The sequence below is a fragment of the Melanostigma gelatinosum genome (assembly GCF_949748355.1).
Source record: "Melanostigma gelatinosum genome assembly, chromosome: 7".
NCBI lineage: Eukaryota > Metazoa > Chordata > Actinopteri > Perciformes > Zoarcidae > Melanostigma > Melanostigma gelatinosum.
The window spans coordinates 3,404,238-3,428,255 of record NC_136640.1 but is presented as its reverse complement, the minus strand read 5'-3'; the positions used below and the strand labels follow the sequence as shown (position 1 = coordinate 3,428,255).

Genomic DNA, 24,018 nt, shown 5'->3' with positions numbered 1-24,018 from the left:
AGATGTGTACGTGTTTGTGCGACACGCAGATCTCGTGCAAACACATGAACTCCAGAGACAATTCTGGCCGAATTCTCTGCAGCAAAGTGTTTCCTTTTTGTTTCATTGCTGCCTGTTCAAACACGATTCTCAGTGTGTTGTGGAGCCTTCAAATGCTCCAGTGAAAGGGAAATGATGTTGATATGCTATGATGGGAAACATTTTAATTTCACAGACTTACACAAGTTTCTTTTTTCCCCAGTACTTATGAAATTGTTCCTGCGAAATGAAATGGTTGAGTGTGATGAAGTATTTCTGGACTCGTTGTTCTTCAGTTAAATAGTTCAAACAGTCAGTTAATGTGAAGTTAAACCTCCTTAAACAATTCATTCAACTGAGCTATCTTTCTCTGCCCAGGAGTGCACTATCTTATATATATATATATATATAACCTTTGTAATGTTGACGCAAAATGAAACTGAAAATGAGAGAGAAAAAAGCCCCGACAGTCATTTATTCGTTTAAAACAGCTGAACTTTGTACCATCCGACGCTTGTGTAAAATGCCTTTTCATGCAGATTCATGAGCGTGGCAGTAAAAGAAGCAGTCTCACTCAGCAGTGTCGACCATGTGGACAGAAGTTAAAATGCGTTTGTCTTGCCGAGCCGTCCATTGGCCTCTTCGGCTGTCAGTCATTTCACTTCAGCCACCTCTGGAGGAGTAGGAAGACGTGATCCCGGGCCAGAGCCAGCTGGGGGAGATCCTGGCTCCTGGCAGGGTACATGTTGGCACAGTGAGCCGTTCCTGGATCAGAGAGAACAACATATATATGTATAAATGTAAGAAAAGCAGTCAAACGGAGATTTTCTGAGAGCAATTATCCACCTAATGAAGTTAGAATTGAACAAGTGAGCCATTGTTCGATGCTGAAACCGTTGCTTGGCTTCTGTAACGTGAAGCAGTCACAAATGAAATCCAGTCTTCAGTTAACTCGGGTGACTCAACGCATTTCAGACAAAAATAAATGATTTTAAAAGTTCCTCAAATGCTTATTAATGATAAACTGTCGTCAAAGGACTGTCTACCAATACGACACCCGATGATGACGACACACAAAGAAGAACAGAGACAACTGGACTGGAATCAGATATCTTCTGTGCATGATCTTGGATGAGTGTTCTACTTAAATCTCATTCTACTGACGTCAACGTTGTAAAATAATAAACGGACCAATTGGGAACTCTGTTTCAACAAGTAGTGAAAGGGGGAAAGTGAAATTGACCTTTAACACAAAGACGTTTTGACTCATACATTTTAAAATCTTATTTCTAGAAGACAGTATAACGTCACCCTGCTTTCTCACCTTTGATGAAAACAGCGGGCAGGTCGGGTGTGATGTCCCGAGTGACTCCCAATGCGTGCCACGGGTCAATGGAGCCGTTGGGCAGAACGATTCTGGTGGAGCGGATGTCGTAGCCGCCGTAATACTCGTTGGTCTGAGCCACGGCCTCCGCCAGCTGCTCGGCGCTGACGTTGAAGAAGTCTGCACACTGTTTCACGTGATACCTAGAAGGGAACGGCGAGAGCGGCGGTGAAAACGGACGTTTGTTAGGCAGAGAGAGGCGATGTGCGGTGTGCTCACACGAGAGGGAAGCCCGTGAACGGTTGGTTGGGCGAGTCGGTGCTCTGGTAGAATCCAAATTCAGTGCAGGTCTGGTAGACCCACTGTCTCCCTGAACACACACAAACACAAATGACCCGTTAGCCAGCAGAATCAGTTGGTTTGTATAAACCAATGCACTAACTAGCACAGAGCAGGTGAAGATGACGCTTTGTTTGTATTCACTTTGTTCGTTATTCAGCCCAAATGAAGAGAGGAAAGAGTGCATTATTATTTTGGGATTTCCACATCGTTCCAGGACTGTTTTTTAGGAGTTACGTGATGTAATTACATTGTTTGATGGATCTGCTGAGCCAGAAATTGCCTTGTTTATTTTTTCATATCCTAAAAGGAGCCTTCCGAGAACACCCAGGAATGGTTTTTGCTTCGTCATGACTGTGACCGCATCCCAAACTGCACACGTAACCGGTCTCGTTGCTGTGTTTTATTCTGGTCCACTGAGGCTTCTGGTGTTTGTTCTACCTTCTACTGCAGCTGATTGCTCCTGTATTATGCATTACTGTTAGACAACGGTGGAAAAATGTCAATGTGACATCACACTGTCTCTGTTATTCAACCGAAAACACACCAGCCTGCCAACAAACTGGCCCCAAGTATGTAAAACATAGCTGGTGACATTTTTAAATAACCACGTCTGCACATACACACAGACAGCCCTTCCCAGTAAATACCCACCTCCCCCTGCGGCCGGCCCGTTCCAAGATGTGTCCGTCATGTCTCCGAGGTAGCTTTTGTAGCTGATGTTCACGCATTTGATGGAGAAGGTGTCCATCATGAGGCGGGCCACGGCAGCGTAGCGGGCGTAGGGATCGCCGAGCGAGGTGTCGCCCATCACGCTGCACAGCACCTTGATGGTGATGTTGGTGCCCGTCACGCCCTAAAGAAGAAGAAGAAGAAGAAAGCAAATGAGTTGAGATGATGTCTCATCAGGAGTGTAAATTTGATCTCATGATGAATGGTCTTTTTCTGCTGCTTGGGCTTTTATTGTGAAAGGAGACGTGAACTTGTGACATATACGTGAGAGTGAAAGAGTGCACCAAAGGGACCCGGCTTGTGTTGTGGGTTTCATGTCGAGGGAGTTTTTAATGCAGACAAATCCAAAGTGGCTTTTTAAGAGACCACTTCCTGTTCCAGCTCATGAAACTGAAGCTGGGAACCCGTCACCCTCAAAAGTCCAGCGTGAGGGCCAGAGGAGAGAGAGAGGGAGAGAGAGGGAGGGCGAGAGAGAGAGGGAGCGAGAGAGCGAGACGGGAGGGAGAGAGAGAGATAGAGAGAGCGAGAGATAGAGAGAGGGAGTGAGCGAGAGAGAGGGAGAGAGAGAGAGGGCGAGAGGGAGCGAGACGGGAGGGAGAGAGAGATAGAGGGAGCGAGAGAGGGAGAGAGAGAGGGAGCGAGAGAGAGAGAGATAGAGGGAGAGAGAGAGAGAGATAGATAGAGGGAGAGAGAGAGAGAGCGAGAGAGAGAGAGAGGGAGAGATAGAGGGAGAGAGAGAGAGATAGATAGAGGGAGTGAGAGAGAGAGAGGGAGAGATAGAGGGAGAGAGAGATAGAGAGAGGGAGTGAGAGAGAGAGGGAGAGATAGAGGGAGAGAGAGAGAGAGATAGATAGAGGGAGTGAGAGAGAGAGCGAGAGAGGGAGTGAGAGAGAGAGGGAGAGATAGAGGGAGAGAGAGAGAGAGATAGAGAGGGAGTGAGAGAGAGAGAGAGAGAGAGAGTGAGTGAGTGAGGGAGAGGGGGATAGATAGATAAAGCGAGAGATAGATCGATAGAGGGAGGGAGGGAGGGAGGGAGAGAGAGGGAGAGCGAGAGAGATAGATCGATCCCGGCTACCAAGATGCCGACACAATTAAAGTTAATTTCTGAACTTTGTGGAGACTTTATTTTTTATTCTGATTTTCGACCTGTATTTATTTAATTTACTTATTTATACAAAAGAGTATTTGTGTACCCCGTCCAATAAATTGTGCATAAAAACAACAAATGAACTGGTGACATTTGCACAGAATGCATGAGATGAATATCAAAATCAAAAGGCCCAACAACTGTTGCAGACAGCAGCTTTTGGACTTATGAATAATTGAACAATTGAATGATCCCTTGCCTGTACAACAACCCACAATGCAATGCCAGGTATAAATGTGCATGATGCTGGACTGAGGGTTGGAGGAGTGAAACAGTTGGCGGTGGTCAGTTGTTCCCACGTGCAGAAGGAGAGCCTCAAGAACTATAAATGCATCCCTGCACCTCTCCGCACCTCCTGTGTGTAAAGAGAGGAACTTGTTCCACGACGTTACATAACGCCCTTTCCGTATTCTATAAAGCCCCCCATTGATAACCCCTCAACTGTGAAGCCACCGCTCGGCCTCTTCTGATTGAGTTACACCCTCGGTTCCTCAGTCCTTTCCCAAATTCCTCAGCGGTACCTAAAAGCTGCTGGTTCGCTCCATACGCGGCCCTTTGTGTGAGCGAGGCAGAGCCGTTGGCTGCGGCGGGTCCGGGCTATGCGCCGTGGACTCCTCTCAGTTCTTTTAGAAGCGTCTCTTTAGCTCGGGGGCGACAGGAAACCAGAGAGACCACAGAGGCTTTTGTTACTTCTTCAGCTTATTGGTAACCGGACTCACGTCCAGGAGGGACAGAGAGGGGATGGGATGAGAAAGGAAAACAGGAGGGGAGCTGGTAAAAACAGAGCACCACGGGAGGAAAAAGAAACGGGAATAGATGTTCAGAAAGAGATCATAACAATAAACATGTTGATGAGATGCGTGGGCACTACGTCGCACCACAACGGAGACCTCTTCTGGAACAACATAATTGTAGTGCGGATTATGATTCACAGTTTTGAATCTGCATGATTCGTTTTATCGGAAGGTTTAATTCCACTCCAGAGGACAGAACCTGTTTGTTGTGTGAGCTCGGGGACATTGAGAATGATATCTATATATCCATCTGTTTTCTCCTGAAAGTCTTGGTTTTGCTGCATAGAAGAAGAAAAAGAGACTTAACCAACCATCCATCAGGTGTGTGACTGGCTCCCTACTCACTACTTCCCAAACACACATGCATCTATTCAACTGTAACACACTTCTGCACACCTTTGTACATGAAAATGCACGCGATTGTGAAGTCGCGAGCACACGACTGGAGAACTGAGACTTGGATTATGCCGCACAAAGTCGTGTGCAAGCTTGTAAATGGATATTTATCTCCGCCAGGAGGATCATGCGATGGGAGTGAGTGTGCTCCTTGACTCACACGTTCTCAAAACACCTTTCATTGTCCGTTTTATACTGCCGTTGACTCACCATCTGGGAATCTGAGTGCAGCTTTCTGGCTTCCATTTACTGGAGTTCATCAAGACTTTTCTCTGTTTGTGGATTCTTTGTTCGCCGTGTAGACATTCAAGGTAACACAAGGTGTGTAACCGACGTACAAATGGTCATTTCAGGGCTGAAGGATTCAGTTGTACCTTCCCTTGTCATGGCCTTAATATCATGGAACTCAACCAGACATCGTGTCATGTGTGGATTCTTCTGGTTATGAATTTGTTCGTCTTATTCAGGCCCTCTTCTTCGTAAAAAAGTAGTAAAAATCTGATATCAGCCGGTTGCTTTAGTGTCCACACTCGATCCTGAATGTTGTAATGCAGGTTCATCAGTACTTTTGTCGTGGCACTTGGCTTCATTGGAGATTTTCTACCAACTTGTTCGAGCAATCTGAGCCAATATCAGCACATAGCACCGGCAGCACTAAACAAACAGAAACTGTGTCATTCTTCACCTATCATGTATGTAGGTCACACGAGGAATGTAGAGATAGACAAATGAGCAACAAGCGGCCCCAGGAGCAGCCGTGGAGACCCTCTTACGAGGCCGTATCCCAGGGCCGCCGGCTGCTCAACAATGCAGCGTTTCTTATGTTCCAGTGTACTGCTGGGGCTGTCTGCAGCCCTCCTACACCTCATAGCTGCCTTCCACTCAACCAAGGCTGGATAAAAGCTCTGCCCTCTCAGTCCCACATGCATGAATCATGTCAGATCTGATATATTGTTTGTATAACAGGGGATTCAGTGAATTATACTGGAATAACTTCTCTGGTCCGTCTGTGTAAAAATGTCAGTTTCAGCAACTTTCATCCTGGAATTTCCCCCCCCATCATATTTCTCTGGTCATGTCAGTCAATGAATATTAAATTGTGGAGAGATCGTAGCGATAGATTTATCTCACAATTGATGACATGTTGGCTAGAATTTATCAGCATGATTAGGGAGAAAGGGGCTTTATTGGAAATGATCCTTTGAAAGAAGAGCCTGAAAGACTGGAAGCAAGAAGTTCCGTTTCACAGGAAGTAAAGATGCAATAAAGGAGTTCAATGTCTGGAGCTGGTGTGAGCAATGAGCACTTATTTTGGCATGAAAACAACCAAATCTAAAAGAGAGTATCTGCCCCCAAAATCCAGGTTTTTGTGTCTACTCTCACCTCAAACCCCCTGTTGTCTTCATTGTACTGGACCACATCCATGAAGTTGCCAGCCAGCGTTTCCAGGAAGTAGGCAGAGTCCATCTCTGTCTGGATCTGCAGTTTGGAACACAAGCTGGAGGGGGGAGGAGGAGGAGGAGGAAGACGGATGAGAGGATGCAAAGGGAGTAAGGAGGGAGATGAAGGAGGAGGTGAAGGAGGAGGTGGGGTAGGGGGGGGGGCAGAGGGGGACATGGGAGGGAAGTCAGACCAAAGCATTGGCAGTTGTACAGTGCATTGAGTTATTGTTTCTCTTTTCCTGTGTTCTCAGGAAATAAAGCCTCAGGCTGTTTCAATAAACCAGCCAGTGTTTGGAGCTTCTTATGTACGAAAAACCAGCTCCACAAAGCAGACGCACTCCTTCAGAGGATGTGTTGAACCACGGATGTGGGTGGATGGTGTTTACCTCCGTCCACACAGTTACAACTTATCTCTCCAAACACGGGAAGACCAACTTTGTTCGTGGCTCTGGGGAGAGAAGTGTTCGTTGGTCAGTCCACCACTTTGGTCCAAACTGAAACATCTCAGCAAACATTGGATGGAATGACAAAACATTTTGTACAGGCAATCATGGTCCCCAGAGGATGAACCCCACTGACTTTGGGAGTGTAGGTTGAAATGAGGGCTTTTGTGTGAAAGACTGAAGCGGTAAAAAGACTTTGACTGTCTGTCTGGCCTTGTTTGGGCAACATGTCGAGTCATGCTAATGTTAGAAACCATTCATGTGCGCGTGATTCTTCCTTCTCGATGAAATCGTGACGCAAGTGGTGCATCCTCTGAGGCATTGTGGTTTAGAAGCTGGACAAGCCTCTGTGTCTGCACGAGGACACGTCTGCAAAAAAGATGTTCCATGTGGTCAGACACAAAGTCGAGGCTTTGGTGTGTCTCCAAGACAGTAACTAGCAGTGTGAGAATAACTGCAGCAGTATAACAGACCATGTTGACTTACAGTCGCTATGTCAACCTAAAATATGCAGAACACCACCAGAGAACCACACAACGACTGTAGACGGAGCACAAGGCCGGCTGAGACAAGCTGAAAGTGAAAATCTTGGAAGAAAATTAAGAAAACAATGTAACACGGAGCTGTATTGACAGAGAAAGTGGAGCTCGTGAAGCCTCGTCGCCAGTGCCTACATGTACCAGGATGCATTGCATTGAAGCTGAATTATCCCGTCGTTCTTCACATGCACATTCCCATCATCATTCCCCCTTTACCAGATAAAAAGAGAAATGATCTTATAATTCATAGAGATCATGATTTATTATTCGTCTCCCTGATCTTTTAAGATGACGTACTTCATCCGAGGCCTTGGTCAGCTCAAACTCTGCTATTTTGAACCGTCTACAAAGAGTTTCGACAGCGTACTTGAAGTCTTTGGTGATGTTGTCGTAGGTCTTGGGGTCCTTCAGGCGCTCCACGAGGGCACTCGAAGCCTGTTTCACCGTGACGGGGCACTCTGCGTTCTCCGAGGCCAGCGAGCGCCACACAACCTCCAAGTACTCTGGCACATAGAACATAAAGACAGAGGGGAGGGCGGGCACTTAAAGACAATCAAACACACACACAGGGCTATTTTTGAGGCGCTGCAACAAGCACCACTTAATCTTCAGAGGGAACCCGGTTCTCGTCAAGTCCTCGTGAAAGTGTTTATTTGAAAGAGGTCTCGGTGAGGTCGAGAAGTGAATTTCACAGTTCATGAAACAGAGGAGAAGCTCCACATTACCAAATCTGAGAGTGAAAACACAGCCTCTCGCTGGTCGTAATGCTGACTGAGTGCAGTGTTGTTTCTGGGAAATAATAAACAGATACGTCAGAGCAAACCCACATGTTTTCTGTCTCGGATGGTTGATAGAAGTCAGAGCGACTGTGTGCAATGGTGTCTTCAAGATAACGCCGCTGTGTGTGTGTGTGTATGTGGGAGTGTGTGTGTGTGGGAGTGTGTGTATGTGGGAGTGTGTGTGTGGGAGTGTGTGTGTGTGGGAGTGTGTGTGTGTGGGAGTGTGTGTGTGGGAGAGACGGTGCAGGTCCACATTCAAAGCCACTCTGACCTCCATTCCCGCCCCGCAGCCTTTCCTGCAGGAAAACAACGAGCTCGGGCCAAACACAACACAGATAGAGAGCGAAAGCTTTCCTCATCGCTCGGGGACTCGAAACTTCCCGAGACACGGAGCGAGACGTGGGGAATTAAAAGTCTTTTTTAACGCAACGCTCGATGCTTTCTGCAGAGATGTTGCTACAGGAGCTCAAATGTCTCTTCCTTTAAATAACGGTTGTTTGCTGCATTGTGTGTTGCGTCCAAAGTCGCCTTAGATACACTCGAAACTTTAACAACAGACTTATTTTCACATCCTCTCAATTTGTTTGTTCATCACATTACATTGTAAATAATATACTGTTGCACTGTGTTTATTGTCATGCACCAATCACGATGTGCAAACTTCGTTTCTGATTCAGAAGTGTGCAGTTCATTTCCTGACAGCAAATTTACATTCACTGTTTTTTGAATGGAGTTTGGTCGACCATCCAAACAATGAGTAGCACATGTGTCTTTACAAGATGAGAATGCAAAGTGTGTGTGTGTGTGTGTGTGTGTGTGTCTTAATACCTGGGAAGTTGACCGTGGCGTGAACAGGTGCACTGGTGGCCACGGAGGCGTGGACCAGGTGAGGGTACTTGAGCCTGAACCAGGCGGCGAGAGAACCCGGGTACGACCCGCCGAACGCCACCCACTTCCTGCCGGCCAGCCCCCGCGTCTCCGCCGTCACGGCGCGGAAGTGAGCCAGGTCGGCCAGAGCCTGGCGACTGCTCAGGAAACGCAGGCTGTCTGTGCTGAGATCACTGAAACAGAGAGATGAGAGGGAGGCGTGAGCACAATACTGTCGTTTTGATTGAGCGTCCCAACATTCAGCCTGGACAGACACTGAATAATAATAACTTTATTTATAAAGCTGCTTTAAACACAGAGTTTACAAAGCAGCAAAAACAAAGCAATAAAAACAACAGAAACAGTGAGGCCAGCAAAGCAACACAACTGAGGAAATAGTTTAACCCGGCTAAAACAGGACAACAGATGAAAAGAAGAAGAATAAATAAAATAAAATAATTTAGTTCAATGATTTAGTAAAATCAACAAATAACAATAAAGCAGTAAAGTGACGACTTCACATAAAAAAAGTCTGTAAACGTGTGTTTTAAGAAGTGATTTAAAAGAGATGACTCATTCTGAGAGCTTTGTCTCTGCAGGCAGCTCGCTCCAAAGACGAGGGGTCCCGATGACAAAAGCTCGATCACCTTTTACTTTTCAGCCTCGACTTTGGAACAGCCAGAAGAGCCCCACCTGAGGACATGAGGCTGCCAGCTGGCTCATAAGGGGGTCAACATTTCCTCTCTGTATGTTGGGGGCCAGACCCAAACACCAGCAGGGAGCCACGGAGACGTTCTTTAGAATGCAGGGCTGCCATCTGGTGGCACAGCAGCTACACCGGCATCAACACACTCATGAAGCGGGTTTCACAATGGTTATTTTTGACCCCGCACTGTTGTGGAACCAGAGTTGCTGAAAGCTCTAAAAAACGTAAAGAGTTCTTCATGTATTGTTTGCGTTATTGTCAATTCCACAATATGTACCGAACATACAGAGGAGTTGAAAAGACGTTTCTCTCCAGTCCAACATATAAACATATAAGTTTGCAGCTATAGCTTGTTTTTCTTTGGCGCAGACTAAAGTAGATCCACTTGGTTGCATTTTGTATGTATTGTTTGTATTTGTCCTGTTTTACTGCCCCTGCATGACCCCAAAATAGACGTAAACTGTGAAAATTAAGAACTATTGTCCTCTAGAATCAAAGGTTTTGTGTTTGTTGGACCTTGTTGCTGTTATTTAATAGCCTGTCTGGCACCTGCCTGCCCAAAGAGTTTAAATAAACGGATCTAAAACTGGACTTCGGAGTGAATAGAACGTCATACAAGGTGGAGAATTGTAAATGTCTGGAAATCAGCAAAGGTTGAAACCCACGGGGTCGGGTGACTCTCTCCGTAGAAGCGATGCTCCAGCATCAAGCAGAGCGCTCCGAGTTTCTGGGCGTAAGTGAGCCAGGTCCCGTTCTGCATCCAGGCCGGATTGGCCGGGCCCTCCCCCCCGATCATCAGAAACACCGGACCCCCCGGTTTGTAGAAGGCTTCATTCACAAAGTACCTCTGGAGAGGAGAGAGACAGAGACAGAGACAGAGACAGAGAGAGAGAGAGAGAGAGAGAGACGAGGTGAAGGAGAGAGAGAGAGAGAGAGAGAGAGAGAGAGAGAGAGAGAGACGAGGTGAAGGAGAGAGAGAGAGAGAGAGAGAGAGAGAGAGAGAGAGAGAGAGAGAGAGAGAGAGAGAGAGGAAGTGAAGGAGAGAGAGAGAGAGAGAGGGAGAGAGCGAGAGACAGAGACAGAGACAGATAGAGAGAGAGAGAGAGAGAGAGAGAGAGAGAGAGAGAGAGAGAGAGAGAGACGAGGTGAAGGAGAGAGAGATAGAGAGCGAGAGAGAGAGGAAGTGAAGGAGAGAGAGAGAGAGAGAGAGAGAGAGAGAGAGAGAGAGAGAGAGAGAGAGACGAGGTGAAGGAGAGAGAGAGCGAGAGAGAGAGGAAGTGAAGGAGAGAGAGAGAGAGAGAGAGAGAGAGATTTTTTTTGATTTTTAGAAAACCTTTATTTTACTGTTTTTTTTGGTCTTTCCTCAAGTAATATGAACAAACCAAACCCCGTCGCCGTGGCAATGGATGAGAAGCAACTTTTCACAACAAAAACACAACAAAAAACAAACAAAAGAGTGCATTTTCACAAGATGTCCAAGAATCGATGAGTTCATTTCGCACTGTACTTAATCCTAGATCCGAAAACTGATCTGTGGAGTCAGGAGTTCCTCAAGTAATATGAACAAACAAAACACCGTCGCCGTGGCAATGGATTAGAAGCAACACTTCACAACAAAAACACAACAAAAAACAAACAAAAGAGTGCATTTTCACAATATGTCCAAGAATCGATGAGTTCATTCAGCTCTGTACTTAATCCGAGATCCGAAAACTGATCTGTAGAGTCAGGAGTTCAGGATGCTCCTGCTCCGCCGGTTGAGGCCTCAGCGGGTCACAGCATGCTGCTGAGACCTGGGTCGTGCCGTCCTGGATGCCCGTCCTGGCTCCGTCCCCCAGCGGTCCGTGAAACAGCCGGTGTGGGGACGTGGGCCCCGGTCTCTTCACTTAACTCCATCGTTGTTTGTCTCTTTCCTGATTGTCTGAACTATTTTCTTTAGTCTGTATCCTTCCTGCTTCGTGAGGCCTCCTCTGTCCTTGCTCCTCATGTGCGATCTGGCCGAGCTGGAGAGCTTCTCCGTGTCAGAGAGGTAGTCCTCCACTCTGGCTCCTTTCACGTTCTTGCTCTTCTTCAGATACTCCTGTATCTCCTCCACACTGTATCCTTCCGAGTCCTTACGGCTGTCGGCCTCATGTTTAGAGGGCCCACTTTCAGCAGCAGCGTCTGTCTCCAAACCGGGTTCAGCGTCTTCCTCCAGACTGGATTCAGCATCTTTCTCCGGACTGGATTCAGAGTCCGTCTCCAGACTGGGCTCACGCTCAGCAGCACCTACACTTCCTGTCATCGCCACTTTTTTGGCCTGTGAGTGTCCACGATTGTCCCCCTTCTTTCTCTTCGGCCGAGTAACCTTGAGACGCTCCTCGTCTTCCTCCATATCTACCTCACTACCTTCCTCCACCTGTCCTCCAGTACTCTTCCTCACTCCCTGCAGCCCACTCGTCTCCTCCACCCTCACCTCTTGTGCCACCCCCGTCCCCTCCCCCCTCACCTCCTGGGCCGCACCCGTCTCCTCCACCCTCACCTCCTGGGCCACACTTGTCTCCTCCCTCCTCGCCTCCTGGGCCGCACCCGTCTCCTCCACCATCACCTCCTGGGCCGCACCCGTCTCCTCCCCCACACTTGTCTCCTCCATCCTCGCCTCCTGAGCTCCACTTGTTCCCTCATGTCCATCCTGCTTGTCCCCTCTGCCCTCCTCCTCAGTGCCTTTCTGGTTCTGGTCTTCATGAGAACCGGTTTGCCCAGGACACTCTCTGCTCATATGCCCTTCTTTCCCACAGCTGTAACATTTAAAATCATCAGTCTTCGCAAAAATGACATAGTCAAAGTCCTCGACAGTGATTTTGAACACGAGGTTCACCTCCCTGCTCCTGTTGCTGGGGATCATGCGGACCTGTCTCCTGTGAGACACTACGTGCCGTAACAGCGGGGACTTAAACCCCGAGGACATTCTCCTAACCGGAGACACCACCTTCCCGTGTTTGGCCAGCTCTCTGACGATGTCATCGTTCCTAATGAACGGAGGAACGTTCGATACGGTGACTTGTACTGCCGGTGAGCTGAGAGCGTAAGCGGGTAGGAAAAGCTCGCCCACCTCCACCCCGTTGTCCGACACCAGTTCCGCAGCTTCTAAGCTGTCTAAAAATACGACCACATTGCTGTTCATCCGTGCTGCGGACTTCACGCAGCTGTGGCCGACAAGATCACCTACTGCCAGACTGATCTGCTCCACCGAACACCCGAACAGCGGCGGGATCCTCACCCCGTGCTTCCTGGTCAAATCAATGAGGCCCATGGCGGCGCCTAGCCGCCGACAGCTCGCGCTGATCGGCTACAAACACCCCCAAACAAAGACCCTAAAAGTGCACACAACCCCCGTGAACCCTTCACACTACACTACACTCTCATCCCCAACATTACCCAACGAAGAAAAAATGCCGAAAAACACGTTAAATTTCGCTCTCAAAATCTCCGCTCCCGCAGCTCCGCACACCTGCTTCCGCTCAGAGAGAGAGAGAGAGAGAGAGAGAGAGAGAGAGAGACGAGGTGAAGGAGAGAGAGAGAGAGAGAGAGAGCGAGAGGAAGTGAAGGAGAGAGAGAGAGAGAGAGAGGGAGAGAGAGAGACGAGGTGAAGGAGAGAGAGAGAGAGAGAGAGAGAGAGAGAGGAAGTGAAGGAGAGAGAGAGAGAGACGAGGTGAAGGAGAGAGAGAGAGAGAGAGAGAGAGAGAGAGAGAGAGGAAGTGAAGGAGAGAGAGAGAGAGACGAGGTGAAGGAGAGAGAGAGAGAGAGAGAGAGAGAGAGAGAGAGAGAGAGAGAGAGAGAGAGAGAGAGAGAGAGAGAGAGAGACGAGGTGAAGGAGAGAGAGAGAGAGAGAGAGAGAGAGAGAGAGAGCCAGAGACAGAGACAGAGACAGAGAGAGAGAGAGAGAGAGAGAGAGAGAGAGAGAGAGAGAGAGAGAGAGCGAGAGAGAGAGAGAGAGAGATAGATAGAGAGATGTTTACAGTGTAAAAAAAACCTACAGACACAGATGCAGCTGCAGTGGTCAAATAATGAATCAAATTAGAAAATAACATGTTATATTAAAAGAGTCCGCCTTCTCTCCTGAAGCACAACTCGAGTGTTTCATAGTCATCCAGTCAAAAGAAATCAACATGAATTGAGATATTTATGAGACAATAAGTTCGTGACTTATTTTTGCACCATATGTACACAGACCAGTTTTTTCTCTGCATGAGAAACAGACCAGACTCACCTGCTTCCACACTCTGCTGTCTGCACCATTGAAGTGATCCAGTCTCTGAGTGAACCACTGCTCGTCGAACACAGTCCTCAGGCTGGAGTAATGCTGAAACCTCCTGAAGCGCCCGTACTGTCCCTCCCCGTCAACAAACACAGACAACAATACAAGTAAAGCTACGTTAGGGAGAAGCGACCCTGACCCATGAAAAGCCATGTCGTTTGTTGTTAAACAACAGAAACGAGGAAGCAGTCAGGGGGCATGTGATTCAGTTCCTTGTGATCATGTGATCAGATATGTTGCTACTTTAAATGACTCGCAAAAACGTGGGAGAAATGCCTTTAATGTCATTTCCACATACCACAGGTGATATTTATAGGATATTTTCTCCATTTATGTTTTTTTTAAAGTTAAAAACGAATCAGACTATAACTATGTATTTCATTTTTTTTATAATGAATCGATCGACACTGTTTTTGTTGAATGTTTTGATGTGACATTACCGTATGGCCTAAAATATATCACCCAAAACGTGGATGCGTAATCAGCAACTCCAAAAACCGAGTTTTCCTGGGGGCTTTGAACTATTTTTAACGTTAAACGAAACAATGTATATTAATATATTTAACCGCGAAGGTGTCGCTCAAAGTTCCCGTGTTTTACGCAGGCAATTAACTACCCACGTACAAACAGTTCCACACCACCACCAGCAGAGGGCGGTAAAGTGAAAAAGACAACAACGTTTTCCACCCTGAAGAAGAAGAAGAAGAAGAAGAAGAAGAAGAAGAAGCACAGCAGTCATCCTCAGTTCCGTTTGCTAGCCGATAGTTCATAGAGCCGCAACTATGGAGGAGGCAAAAAACAAAGAGAATAAGCAGGCCGAGAAGACCGATGAGAAGGAGAAGGGAAAGGAAAAAGGAAAGTCCTCAGGGAAGGAGAAGAAAGAGGAGCAAGAATTGGTAATTTGGGGGGTATTTTGGGGGCTAACTAGCTAACGTTACCGGAGCCAGAGGTGTTATTTTTTGCCTTAGTCACTGCCGCTTTGACAACATGGTTGGAGAAGGCCGAAGTCATTGTCACTTCAGAATACATCACTGACAAACTGTTATTAATTGAAAAAAATAATGTGTCATGGAAACCAATCTGTCTTTGATTTGTTAAAAATTCCCGTGGTCCTTAAAAAAGTCGTACGGATCAAACTCGTCGAAGGTAGCTAACGTTAGCCTAGCCTATAAGCTAACGTTAGCTTGCTGGTTGTCATCGCTGTTAGCTTTAATAATAATAATAATAATCCTTTATTTTATATAGCGCTTTTCTAAGTACTCAGAGACGCTTTACAAGGTTCCATGCACACCATTCGCCCCGTCATACCGGTGATGGTAAGCTACGTCTGTAGCCACAGCTGCCCTGGGGCAGACTGACTTTGCTCCCTGAGTTGCTATAGTCGGGATAAACATTGGGCATCGTGCTGTATGACCTTTATGTATAAAGGTATGGCAGCAGCTAAGCTGAGCTCTCCCACACTAATATACATTATAATAACACTTATTCTAGCTGTTACAACGGTCTGAAGTGTCAGATTAGCTTGTAAGGTTTGTTGTCTTATCAATTAGCAAGTGTCAGGTTATTTTGTTCCGGTTATTAGATGGTACATGTGGAATTTAGTGCAAACATATGTAACATTTAAACATTTGTAATTGGTTAGCATGTCGCCATCATGATGCATATAAAACAGTGGATTTAAAGGTAGCAGAGTGAACTGGTATCAAATGGTGAAATTCAAGTGTTATAAGGGAATACTATTTAATTTATAAGCTATTTACAGCAGCTCTACTTTGTCTTGCAGCAAGTAATCTGAACATTACAGTGTGCTAGGCAGCATCAGCAGTAGTTGGCAATGTTGATGCATATTTTCAAGAAGGCAGTTAGCAAGTAAACATGATCATTGTCATCAATGTTATCAACCAAAACTATGGTCACCTCTCTCCATTTTCAAGACCAGAGGAAGCCTCAACAAATACATTCTTCTTTATTTTCCATTTTTAAACTTTCATTAATAACAGCTGATGTTGTTTTCTTCACTACCTCTCAGTCAGAAGAAGACAAGCAGTTACAAGAGGACCTGGAGATGATGGTGGAGAGACTGGGTGTAAGTATTACTTTATTATTATACAACATCTCTTGTGTGTCGGGGTGTAAATGCCCTTACAAGGCAGAAAATAAACCCTCACTATTCGACACATTTGCAGGAGAAGAACACAGAGCTGCACCACCCGGCGTTGGAAGAGCTGCGCAGACTAATCCGCTCCTCGACCACCTCCATGACCTCGGTGCCCAAGCCCCTCAAATTCCTGCGCCCACACTATGGCAAGCTGAAAGAGATCTACGAGGGCATGGCTCCCGGAGAGAACAAGGTGAGGCTCCACTGTGTTGACGCCAGGAAAGTATGAAATTCATGCATGTGCACTCTTTTGTTTTTGCCATTTCCGTTCTAATGTTGTTTGCGTTTGGCAGCGTTTCTGTGGGGACGTGGTGTCGGTGCTGGCCATGACCATGAGCGGAGAGAGGGAGTGTCTGAAGTACCGTCTGCTCGGCTCCCAGGAAGAGCTCGCCTCCTGGGGACATGAATACGTCCGGTAAGAAGACACGACGTTGAGCAACAACACATGTGAACCGCTCTCGTGTTTATTGGAGGAGCTGCATTGTAAATAGAGGAAACACAGAGATCCCTTAGTTGTTGATGTTTGTGTGATTTGGTTCACTGTCTGATCAGTAGAAAAATGGGTGCTGTTGATTCGCTATCAAATTCTTTGGTCCTCTATCTTTAATGATGACCATGTTCCAATTGTACCAACCACAAAGATAGTTGATGCCCTTTCAGTTTGAAATATAGAAAGAAAAAATAATTTGAAACAGAACTTTTGAACACCTGTCTCGCTCTCTCTCTCCCTGTGTGTTGTGTTCCAGGCACCTGGCCGGCGAGGTGGCCAAGGAGTGGCAGGAGGTGGAGGAGAGTGACAAGACGCAGCAGGAGACGCTGCTGAAGCTGGTGAAGGAGATCGTGCCCTACAACATGGCCCACAATGCCGAGCACGAGGCGTGCGACCTGCTGATGGAGATCGAGAGGCTGGAGATGCTGGAGGACTACATAGACGAAAACGCCTACAGCAAAGTCTGCCTCTACCTCACTAGGTATGTTCAGGTTTCTTTAGTTGTTTTTTTACCATGTTGTATATATTTCAAAGAATAGGACTTTTGAAACATACCTAACTTCCTGCATCGCTCCTCCAGCTGTGTGAGTTACGTCCCCGAGCCCGAAAACTCAGCGCTGCTGAGAAGTTCCCTGAACATCTTCAGGAAGTTCAACCGTTACCCAGAAGCCCTGCGCCTGGCCCTGATGCTCAATGACGTGGAGCTGGTGGAGAACATCTTCACATCCTGCAAAGACATGTAAGCAGGATAAAAAAACTAATTTTCATACATGCTCTGGCCTCTCCTTGTGACGTAAGGCCTGCTGTGTCATTGTGAGGGCTGTATGAGAAACATTCTCCCCTCTTCGCCTCTCAGAGTTATCCAGAAGCAGATGGCCTACATGCTGGGCCGCCATGGCATGTTCCTGGAGCTCAACGAGGACGTAGAGGACTACGAGGACCTGACGGAGATCATGTCCAACGTGCAGCTCAACAGCAACTTCTTGGCCCTGGCCAGAGAGGTGAGGGAGGGAGGGAGGGAGGGAGGAGTTCTATGTAAACCAGTTTACGTAGAAAAGCAGACATGGGCGTTGTGATGACACTATACGAGATATCCAACAGGGGAGCTTTGTCTCCTGATGCTGATCCCTGTAGCTCCACTCAGGGTGTTAAATAACTGAAACTGATATTTTACAATGACAAGAAAACCAAACGTATTCAGTGAGGATTGATTGTGTTTGGAGAGATCAGTATCTCCACCAGTTCAGATGATGAATAATAGTTCGTAGAAGGACATGACTCGGCACATTTCACTGTTATTAACAACCCACTCGGCTCTCCCTCCCCAGTTGGACATCATGGAACCAAAAGTCCCAGATGACATCTACAAAACACACCTGGAGAACAACAGTGAGTCTCGTGTCTGCAGGTTGTGCGTGTGTTCCGTTAGAGACGTTTAAATTTGTCTAGATCCAGTCTACCTATCTCATGTTGGATAACGTGAGCTGTAGTGTGTACTGATTGCTCATTGGTTGGTTTTTGGGTGACCAGGGTTCGGAGGCAGCGGCTCCCAGGTGGACTCGGCTCGCATGAACTTGGCGTCTTCCTTCGTGAACGGCTTCGTCAACGCGGCCTTCGGACAGGACAAGCTGCTCACGGACGACGGCAACAAGTGGCTGTACAAGAACAAGGACCACGGTAAGAGAAGACGCAGTCAAATTACTTTGATTTGATTTGATTGTTGTGTGACTAAAGGCGATTTAATCGTCCTCAGGTATGTTGAGCGCCGCGGCCTCGCTGGGTATGATCCTGCTGTGGGACGTGGACGGCGGTCTCACCCAGATCGACAAATATCTGTATTCCTCTGAGGACTACATCAAGGTAAACGTCGTCAACGTCTCTGTCATAGAGTTCACGGTACTTTCAGAACTGTTTACTGCCAAGTACGTTCTGGACAAGGATTCTGGAAAAGGACAAGGCTATGAAAAGACTTCATGACCTCAGGGCGACGGGCCTGTAGTCAAGTCCTGTGATCCTTGTTGTTTTTTGGCGACGGGGATGATGGTGCAGGCTTTGAAGCAGGCTGGTACCTGACATGAATGAATGAATGAATGAATGAATTTTATTTATATAGCGCTTTTCACAGACAGTAGTATCACAAAGTGCTTAACAGAGCAGACATTTAAAAGCATAAAAACACAATGTGACCCTAGGGTCAATAAATTATATACACAGAGAAAAGTAAAAAATAAATAAAAAAGTAAAACATATTTTAGGAGCAAGTCTAGGACATGGGTTTACTTTTACACAAACGCCAGCCTAAACAGGTGGGTTTTGAGCTGGCTTTTAAAAGTGTCCACAGTATCTGCGAGGCGCAGAGTTGCAGGCAGAGCATTCCAGAGCCTCGGGGCCACTGCCTCAAAGGCTCGGTCACCACGGGTCTTAAATCGTGTGCGTGGGACAGAAGACCTAGAGCGTTTGACCTGAGAGTGCGGGCGGGTGAATGACATGTCTCCAGGGAGGTGTTGAAGATGTCTGTGAACACCAGAGACAGCTGATCAGCACAGTGCTTCAGGGTGGAGAGGGAGACCGAGTCCGGACCGGCTGCGTTGCGGGGGCTCTGACTTGTTGACGTCTCTCTCCAGAATAGAGAGTCTTCATTGTGGCGCATAGGCCCCATAGAGCTGGGGAGGGGGAACCTGGTGGTCTGGAGCTGGTTGATGGGGACATGGGGGATGGGATCAGGACTTTCTCATTGTCCATCAAAGCGACAGTAAAACACATTCAGCTCGTGTGCCAGGCGGTGGTCATTCATAGAGTGGGGGGGGGGGGGGGTCTGTCTGAGGCCTCTCCAGACAGAAGCAGAGTCACTAGCTGAGAGCTGGTGTTGAAGTTTCTCTCACTGCCTTACTGACTCTTCAAACACGTCCATGTCCTCACTCCTGAATGAATGTTCCTTTTGCAACCGTAGCTGTCTGAGTTCAGCTGTGAACCGGGGTTTGTTGTGTTTGTTTGTGCTGTTAAGATGTATTTTTCATTTCCCTCTGTCCTTTAAGGTTATTACTCAGAAACAATGAAAGCGCAAGGTGTCTCTAAAAGTTTTTCTTACACCTGTGTTGTCTCGCTCTCTCCCTCTCTCCCCTCCAGTCTGGGGCCCTCCTGGCCTGTGGCATCGTGAACTCTGGTGTGAGGAACGAGTGCGACCCGGCCCTCGCTCTGCTCTCTGACTACGTCCTCCACAACAGCAACACCATGAGGATAGGAGCCATCTTTGGGTGAGGACAATACGCACAAGTAGAAAGTTAAGAGTCTAGGATACAGTAAAGTAATCGTAAACTGGCTTGTTGAAGGGACAGTGAACTGTTCCATATCTTGTTTCTTGTGCTGCTGTTCACACTTGAATCTCTCCGGATGTCATTGAAGTGAGATCTTTATGTCTGCGTGTCCTGATCCTGGTCCTGTCTGTTTCAGACTGGGCCTGGCCTACGCTGGCTCCAACCGAGAAGACGTCCTGTCTCTGCTGCTCCCCGTCATGGGAGACTCTAAATCCAGCATGGAGGTATGGATGTGTGTTTGTTTTTTAACGTTAAAGGCTCTCTTTCCCCCCCGCCCCCCACACACACACACACACACACACACACACGCACATATTCTGAGCAGTTTAGTTTGTGTTGAATCCCTCAGGTGGTGGGAGTGACGGCGCTGGCGTGCGGCATGATCGCGGTCGGGTCATGTAACGGCGACGTGACCTCCACCATCGTCCAGACCATCATGGAGAAGAGCGAGGTGGAGCTGAAGGACACGTACGCCCGCTGGCTGCCTTTAGGCCTGGGACTCAACCACCTGGGTACGCAAAGGACTAACGACTACAATACATAGAGAGAGGAGAACAAAACTAAGCAACATGTGACGGAGAGAGACAGACGGAGAACTTTGACTAACCCTGCACTTCCTTCTGCGACGTTGACGCGTGTAGTCTGTCATGTGTCATACCTGCTCCAGTAATAAAGATGAAGAGACAGCCATTTAAAATGTAGTGACGTTCATGGGAGCTAGCTTGCTGTTATTGTTGTATCTTCCCTTCACTTGTATTTAAGCTGCTGTAACTCTTCTGTTTGTCTTCTCTTTTCACAGGTAAAGGAGAGGCCATTGAGACGACTTTAGCAGCTCTGCAGGTTGTGCCCGAGCCGTTCCGCAGCTTTGCCAACACACTAGTGGACATCTGTGCATATGCAGGTCAGTCTCATCCTACTGTTTGTACACGTGCAGATATCCGTCGCTCAATCTCTGCCGGTCTTCACTTCTGTATAATCATTTTCCATCTCAGGTTCTGGTAATGTGCTGAAGGTGCAGCAGCTTCTCCACATCTGCAGCGAACACTACGAAGCCAAGGAGAAAGAAAAAGAGGAGGAGAAGGACAAGAAGGATAAGAAGGACAAGGATAAGAAGGAGACTGCTGCTGACATGGGCTCCCACCAGGTACCAGGATTACCTCAAACATCAGTGTTTCTTCTCTATCTAGTCGTTCCTTTTATCAGCTACGTTATGGATGTTTTCATGTTTTCCCTCTCAGGGTGTTGCTGTTCTTGGTATTGCCCTGATTGCCATGGGGGAGGAGATCGGTTCAGAGATGGCACTGCGGACATTTGGACATCTGGTCAGTAGCACTGCTCACTGTCGGCTTTCTATTCTGGTGTGCTCCTTAACCTTTGCTGCAGGAAGAGGTCACAAAGATGTGAATGCCCCCTTGGGGTACTTCCTGCTCGGGGTACTTCTTGCTCGGGGTACTTCCTGTACTAGAAGGCCAACAGGGGCACCAGACAGACCTCTCTCTCACAAATCACACAAAGGACCTCTTTTGGATTCAAAATGCCAATTTTTTGCTGAAAGGTGACAAGTTTGGACCCCTGTACTGAATAAGTTATTATTCCTCCATCTCACCACCTTTCATTTCATATTCTTTTGATCTCTCCGTCCTCTGAGTCTGTTTAAAAAAAGAGACCTTAAAAAAAGAGCCGTGTCCCTTTCCCCCCCATTCTTTTGATCCACATTACGTCATCCGTACTTTAGTGAGTGTGAAGAAGGGAATCCAAAGAGACCCAAATGTTTTTGTTCCTCTCTTGGTCTTAAACTCTTCTTCCTCCCCCTCTGTGTTCCCGTTCCTCAGCTGCGGTACGGCGAGCCCACCCTGAGGCGAGCGGTGCCCCTCGCCCTGGCCCTCATCTCCGTGTCCAACCCTCGTTTGAACATCCTGGACACCCTCAGCAAGTTCTCCCACGACGCCGACCCCGAGGTGTCTCACAACTCCATCTTTGCCATGGGCATGGTGGGCAGCGGTAAGTCGGGTTACAGAGAACAACATTAACTGTGTGTTCACAGCTGCAACAACACTAAAACCCTGTAGTTGGGAGTTTTTTATTTTTTGAGTAAGCCGTTATTTAAAACGTTTATTCAAAAGAAAGAAGTTGACAAACAAGAGGTTAAGTATTTTGAGTACAAACAATAAGATTGAAATAAATCATTCGATGACGCACACCGCTCCCTCTCCTCAGCGCCTCTCGTGTTCACTCCCTCAACACGTTCAACATCTTTCTCATCTTTTCCATTTCCTCAGGCACAAATAACGCTCGTCTGGCCGCCATGCTGCGTCAGCTGGCCCAGTACCACGCCAAAGACCCCAACAACCTCTTCATGGTCCGACTGGCTCAGGTGGGTGGAGACACAAGAACAGGGCGCTCTTGTGCCGGACAAGAGTGCTCTTTTCGTAAATGTTTGTAGCGAGTGGCTCTTGACTGTTGCCGTTTGTGCCTCCACAGGGTCTGACTCACCTGGGCAAAGGCACACTGACACTCTGTCCCTACCACGGCGACAGGCAGCTCATGAGTCAGGTGGCCGTAGCCGGACTGCTCACCGTGCTCGTTTCCTTCCTCGACGCCAAGAACAGTTAGTTCACGTTCCTCCTGCTGCCTCATCACACACTTAACGTTGTCCACTTTGTGTTTTTATAATTCAAAAGGTTGTATTCCATCAGTGTTTAACATCCCCCCCTTGTGTTCACTGTGTGCATTGCAGTCATCCTGGGGAAGTCTCACTACATTCTCTACGGGCTGGTAGCAGCCATGCAGCCCCGTATGCTGGTCACCTTCGACGAGGAGCTGCGACCGCTGCCGGTGTCGGTCAGAGTCGGACAGGTGAAGCCCGGGAACCTTAGTCCCACCGGAATATTTGTAGAAATTCTGCTTTCCAAACTTCTTCGTTTGACATTTTGGGGACATTTGCGTCCTTGCCGAGAATGAGACGAGAGGATCGATGCCGCGCTCATGTCTGACCGTTAAATACGTAGCTGGAGCCAGTTGGAGAACATTCTCCTGCTTCATATTTAACAGACAAATGCGAGAATGGTATCAAGTCTTTTCATCATTTATCCAGAATAAATGTGCAGGAATGACGGAGAAATTATGGAATTTTATGAGCAACAAAAATTCAAGTGGAAATGTCTGTTTAACATGAGTGTGTGTATGATTTTTGTCTACAGGCCGTGGATGTCGTCGGCCAGGCGGGCAAGCCAAAGGCCATCACAGGTTTCCAGACCCACACCACGCCGGTGTTGCTGGCCCACGGAGAGAGGGCGGAGCTGGCCACAGAGGAGTACCTCCCCGTCACCCCCATCCTGGAGGGCTTTATTATCCTGCGCAAGAACCCCAACTATGAAACCTAGACTGAATCATTCTCACTGTCCTCTCCCTCTGTGTGTGTGGAAGGGTAGCCCTCCATGGCTCTTGGCAGTTATATTTAGTAGTGTACCGCATGGCTGAAAAGAGCGAGGCAGGCCTATCCGTCTTCCTCGCTGTGTCTTCTCTCTGGTGTCTGTGGCCCAGCTCCAGCAGTCATGTTTGGGGGGGGGTCTGGTTAATTGGACTGGGAGGACACAGGGAGGCTAAAACTGGGACCGTATCCACTCTACATAGATGGTTTCCTCATTGCTCTAATTTTGATCCACCTCTCCCACATGCACTGAACCAGCTGTCTGACTGACCTGAGGCCAGTTCAGAAGTGGGAAAAAGTTCACCGGTTCAGAAACTGAATAACAACGGCTCAGTCCACGTCATCTTTTGTAATGAGAGCATTCAAAAGTATGTTTTCATCATCATCACCTTTTTGCTTCTGTTTTTATTTGTATTTTTCTTTTTTGTTACAGTACTGTAAAAGGTTGAATCAAAAATTAAATCTCAGACCTGTGTGGTGGAGATGTGATAGCTGTGTGTTGTGTTGATTTAGGTGCAAAATGTTATGATTTACTCAAACTCACGAGTGCTGTCTCTCAAAATAAGCAGGCGGCAAGTTCTCCACAAGGATGAGCGGTTTAGTCATGAGGGAAATAAAAGTCTGCTACACACATACGTAAATATTCTCTACATGCACATAAATAAAACACCCAAGTACATATTTATAGAGAAAAGCAACGTGTGACATTTGTTTACCTTGTCTGCTGCATATCTATTGGCTGAAATAAGTTAATAAAATAGTAACACTAACTTCCAGTTGAAATACTCAACCAGAACTGCAAG

The 24,018-nt window shown here is 47.3% G+C and overlaps 2 protein-coding genes across 2 annotated transcripts; one reads left to right on the top strand and one right to left on the bottom strand.

Moving 5' to 3' along the window:
* Positions 1-464: 464 nt before the first annotated feature.
* prss59 (serine protease 59, putative) lies at positions 465-14,028 on the bottom strand. Its single transcript, XM_079272418.1, has 9 exons — positions 13,776-14,028; positions 10,192-10,373; positions 8,782-9,014; positions 7,542-7,677; positions 6,134-6,248; positions 2,336-2,537; positions 1,622-1,712; positions 1,343-1,545; positions 465-783 (listed from the first exon to the last, which is right to left on the bottom strand). The coding sequence occupies exons 1-9, from the start codon at positions 13,974-13,976 to the stop codon at positions 677-679; spliced, it is 1,470 nt and encodes a 489-aa protein (XP_079128544.1). The 5' UTR covers positions 13,977-14,028; the 3' UTR covers positions 465-676.
* A 525-nt stretch (positions 14,029-14,553) lies between these two features.
* psmd2 (proteasome 26S subunit ubiquitin receptor, non-ATPase 2) lies at positions 14,554-23,704 on the top strand. Its single transcript, XM_079272614.1, has 21 exons — positions 14,554-14,719; positions 15,853-15,909; positions 16,010-16,174; positions 16,275-16,396; positions 16,728-16,952; positions 17,052-17,210; positions 17,328-17,472; positions 17,800-17,860; positions 18,002-18,148; positions 18,225-18,331; positions 19,598-19,725; positions 19,922-20,009; positions 20,135-20,297; positions 20,585-20,686; positions 20,778-20,929; positions 21,024-21,107; positions 21,618-21,786; positions 22,065-22,159; positions 22,267-22,393; positions 22,523-22,641; positions 22,986-23,704. The coding sequence occupies exons 1-21, from the start codon at positions 14,606-14,608 to the stop codon at positions 23,166-23,168; spliced, it is 2,712 nt and encodes a 903-aa protein (XP_079128740.1). The 5' UTR covers positions 14,554-14,605; the 3' UTR covers positions 23,169-23,704.
* Positions 23,705-24,018: the final 314 nt, after the last annotated feature.

Bases quoted from the DNA above. Each gene is read 5' to 3' on its own strand.
- prss59 (XM_079272418.1), bottom strand. From the start codon at position 13,976: ATGGCTTTTCATGGGTCAGGGTCGCTTCTCCCTAACGTAGCTTTACTT. The intron at 10,374-13,775 runs GTGAGTCTGGTC...TCTCCTCTCCAG, and splicing joins ACAGCAGAGTGTGGAAGCAG to AGGTACTTTGTGAATGAAGC. The intron at 2,538-6,133 runs GTGAGAGTAGAC...CTTCTTCTTTAG, and splicing joins AAGACAACAGGGGGTTTGAG to GGCGTGACGGGCACCAACAT.
- psmd2 (XM_079272614.1), top strand. From the start codon at position 14,606: ATGGAGGAGGCAAAAAACAAAGAGAATAAGCAGGCCGAGAAGACCGAT. The intron at 17,211-17,327 runs GTAAGCAGGATA...TTCGCCTCTCAG, and splicing joins TTCACATCCTGCAAAGACAT to AGTTATCCAGAAGCAGATGG. The intron at 22,160-22,266 runs GTGGGTGGAGAC...GTGCCTCCACAG, and splicing joins TCATGGTCCGACTGGCTCAG to GGTCTGACTCACCTGGGCAA.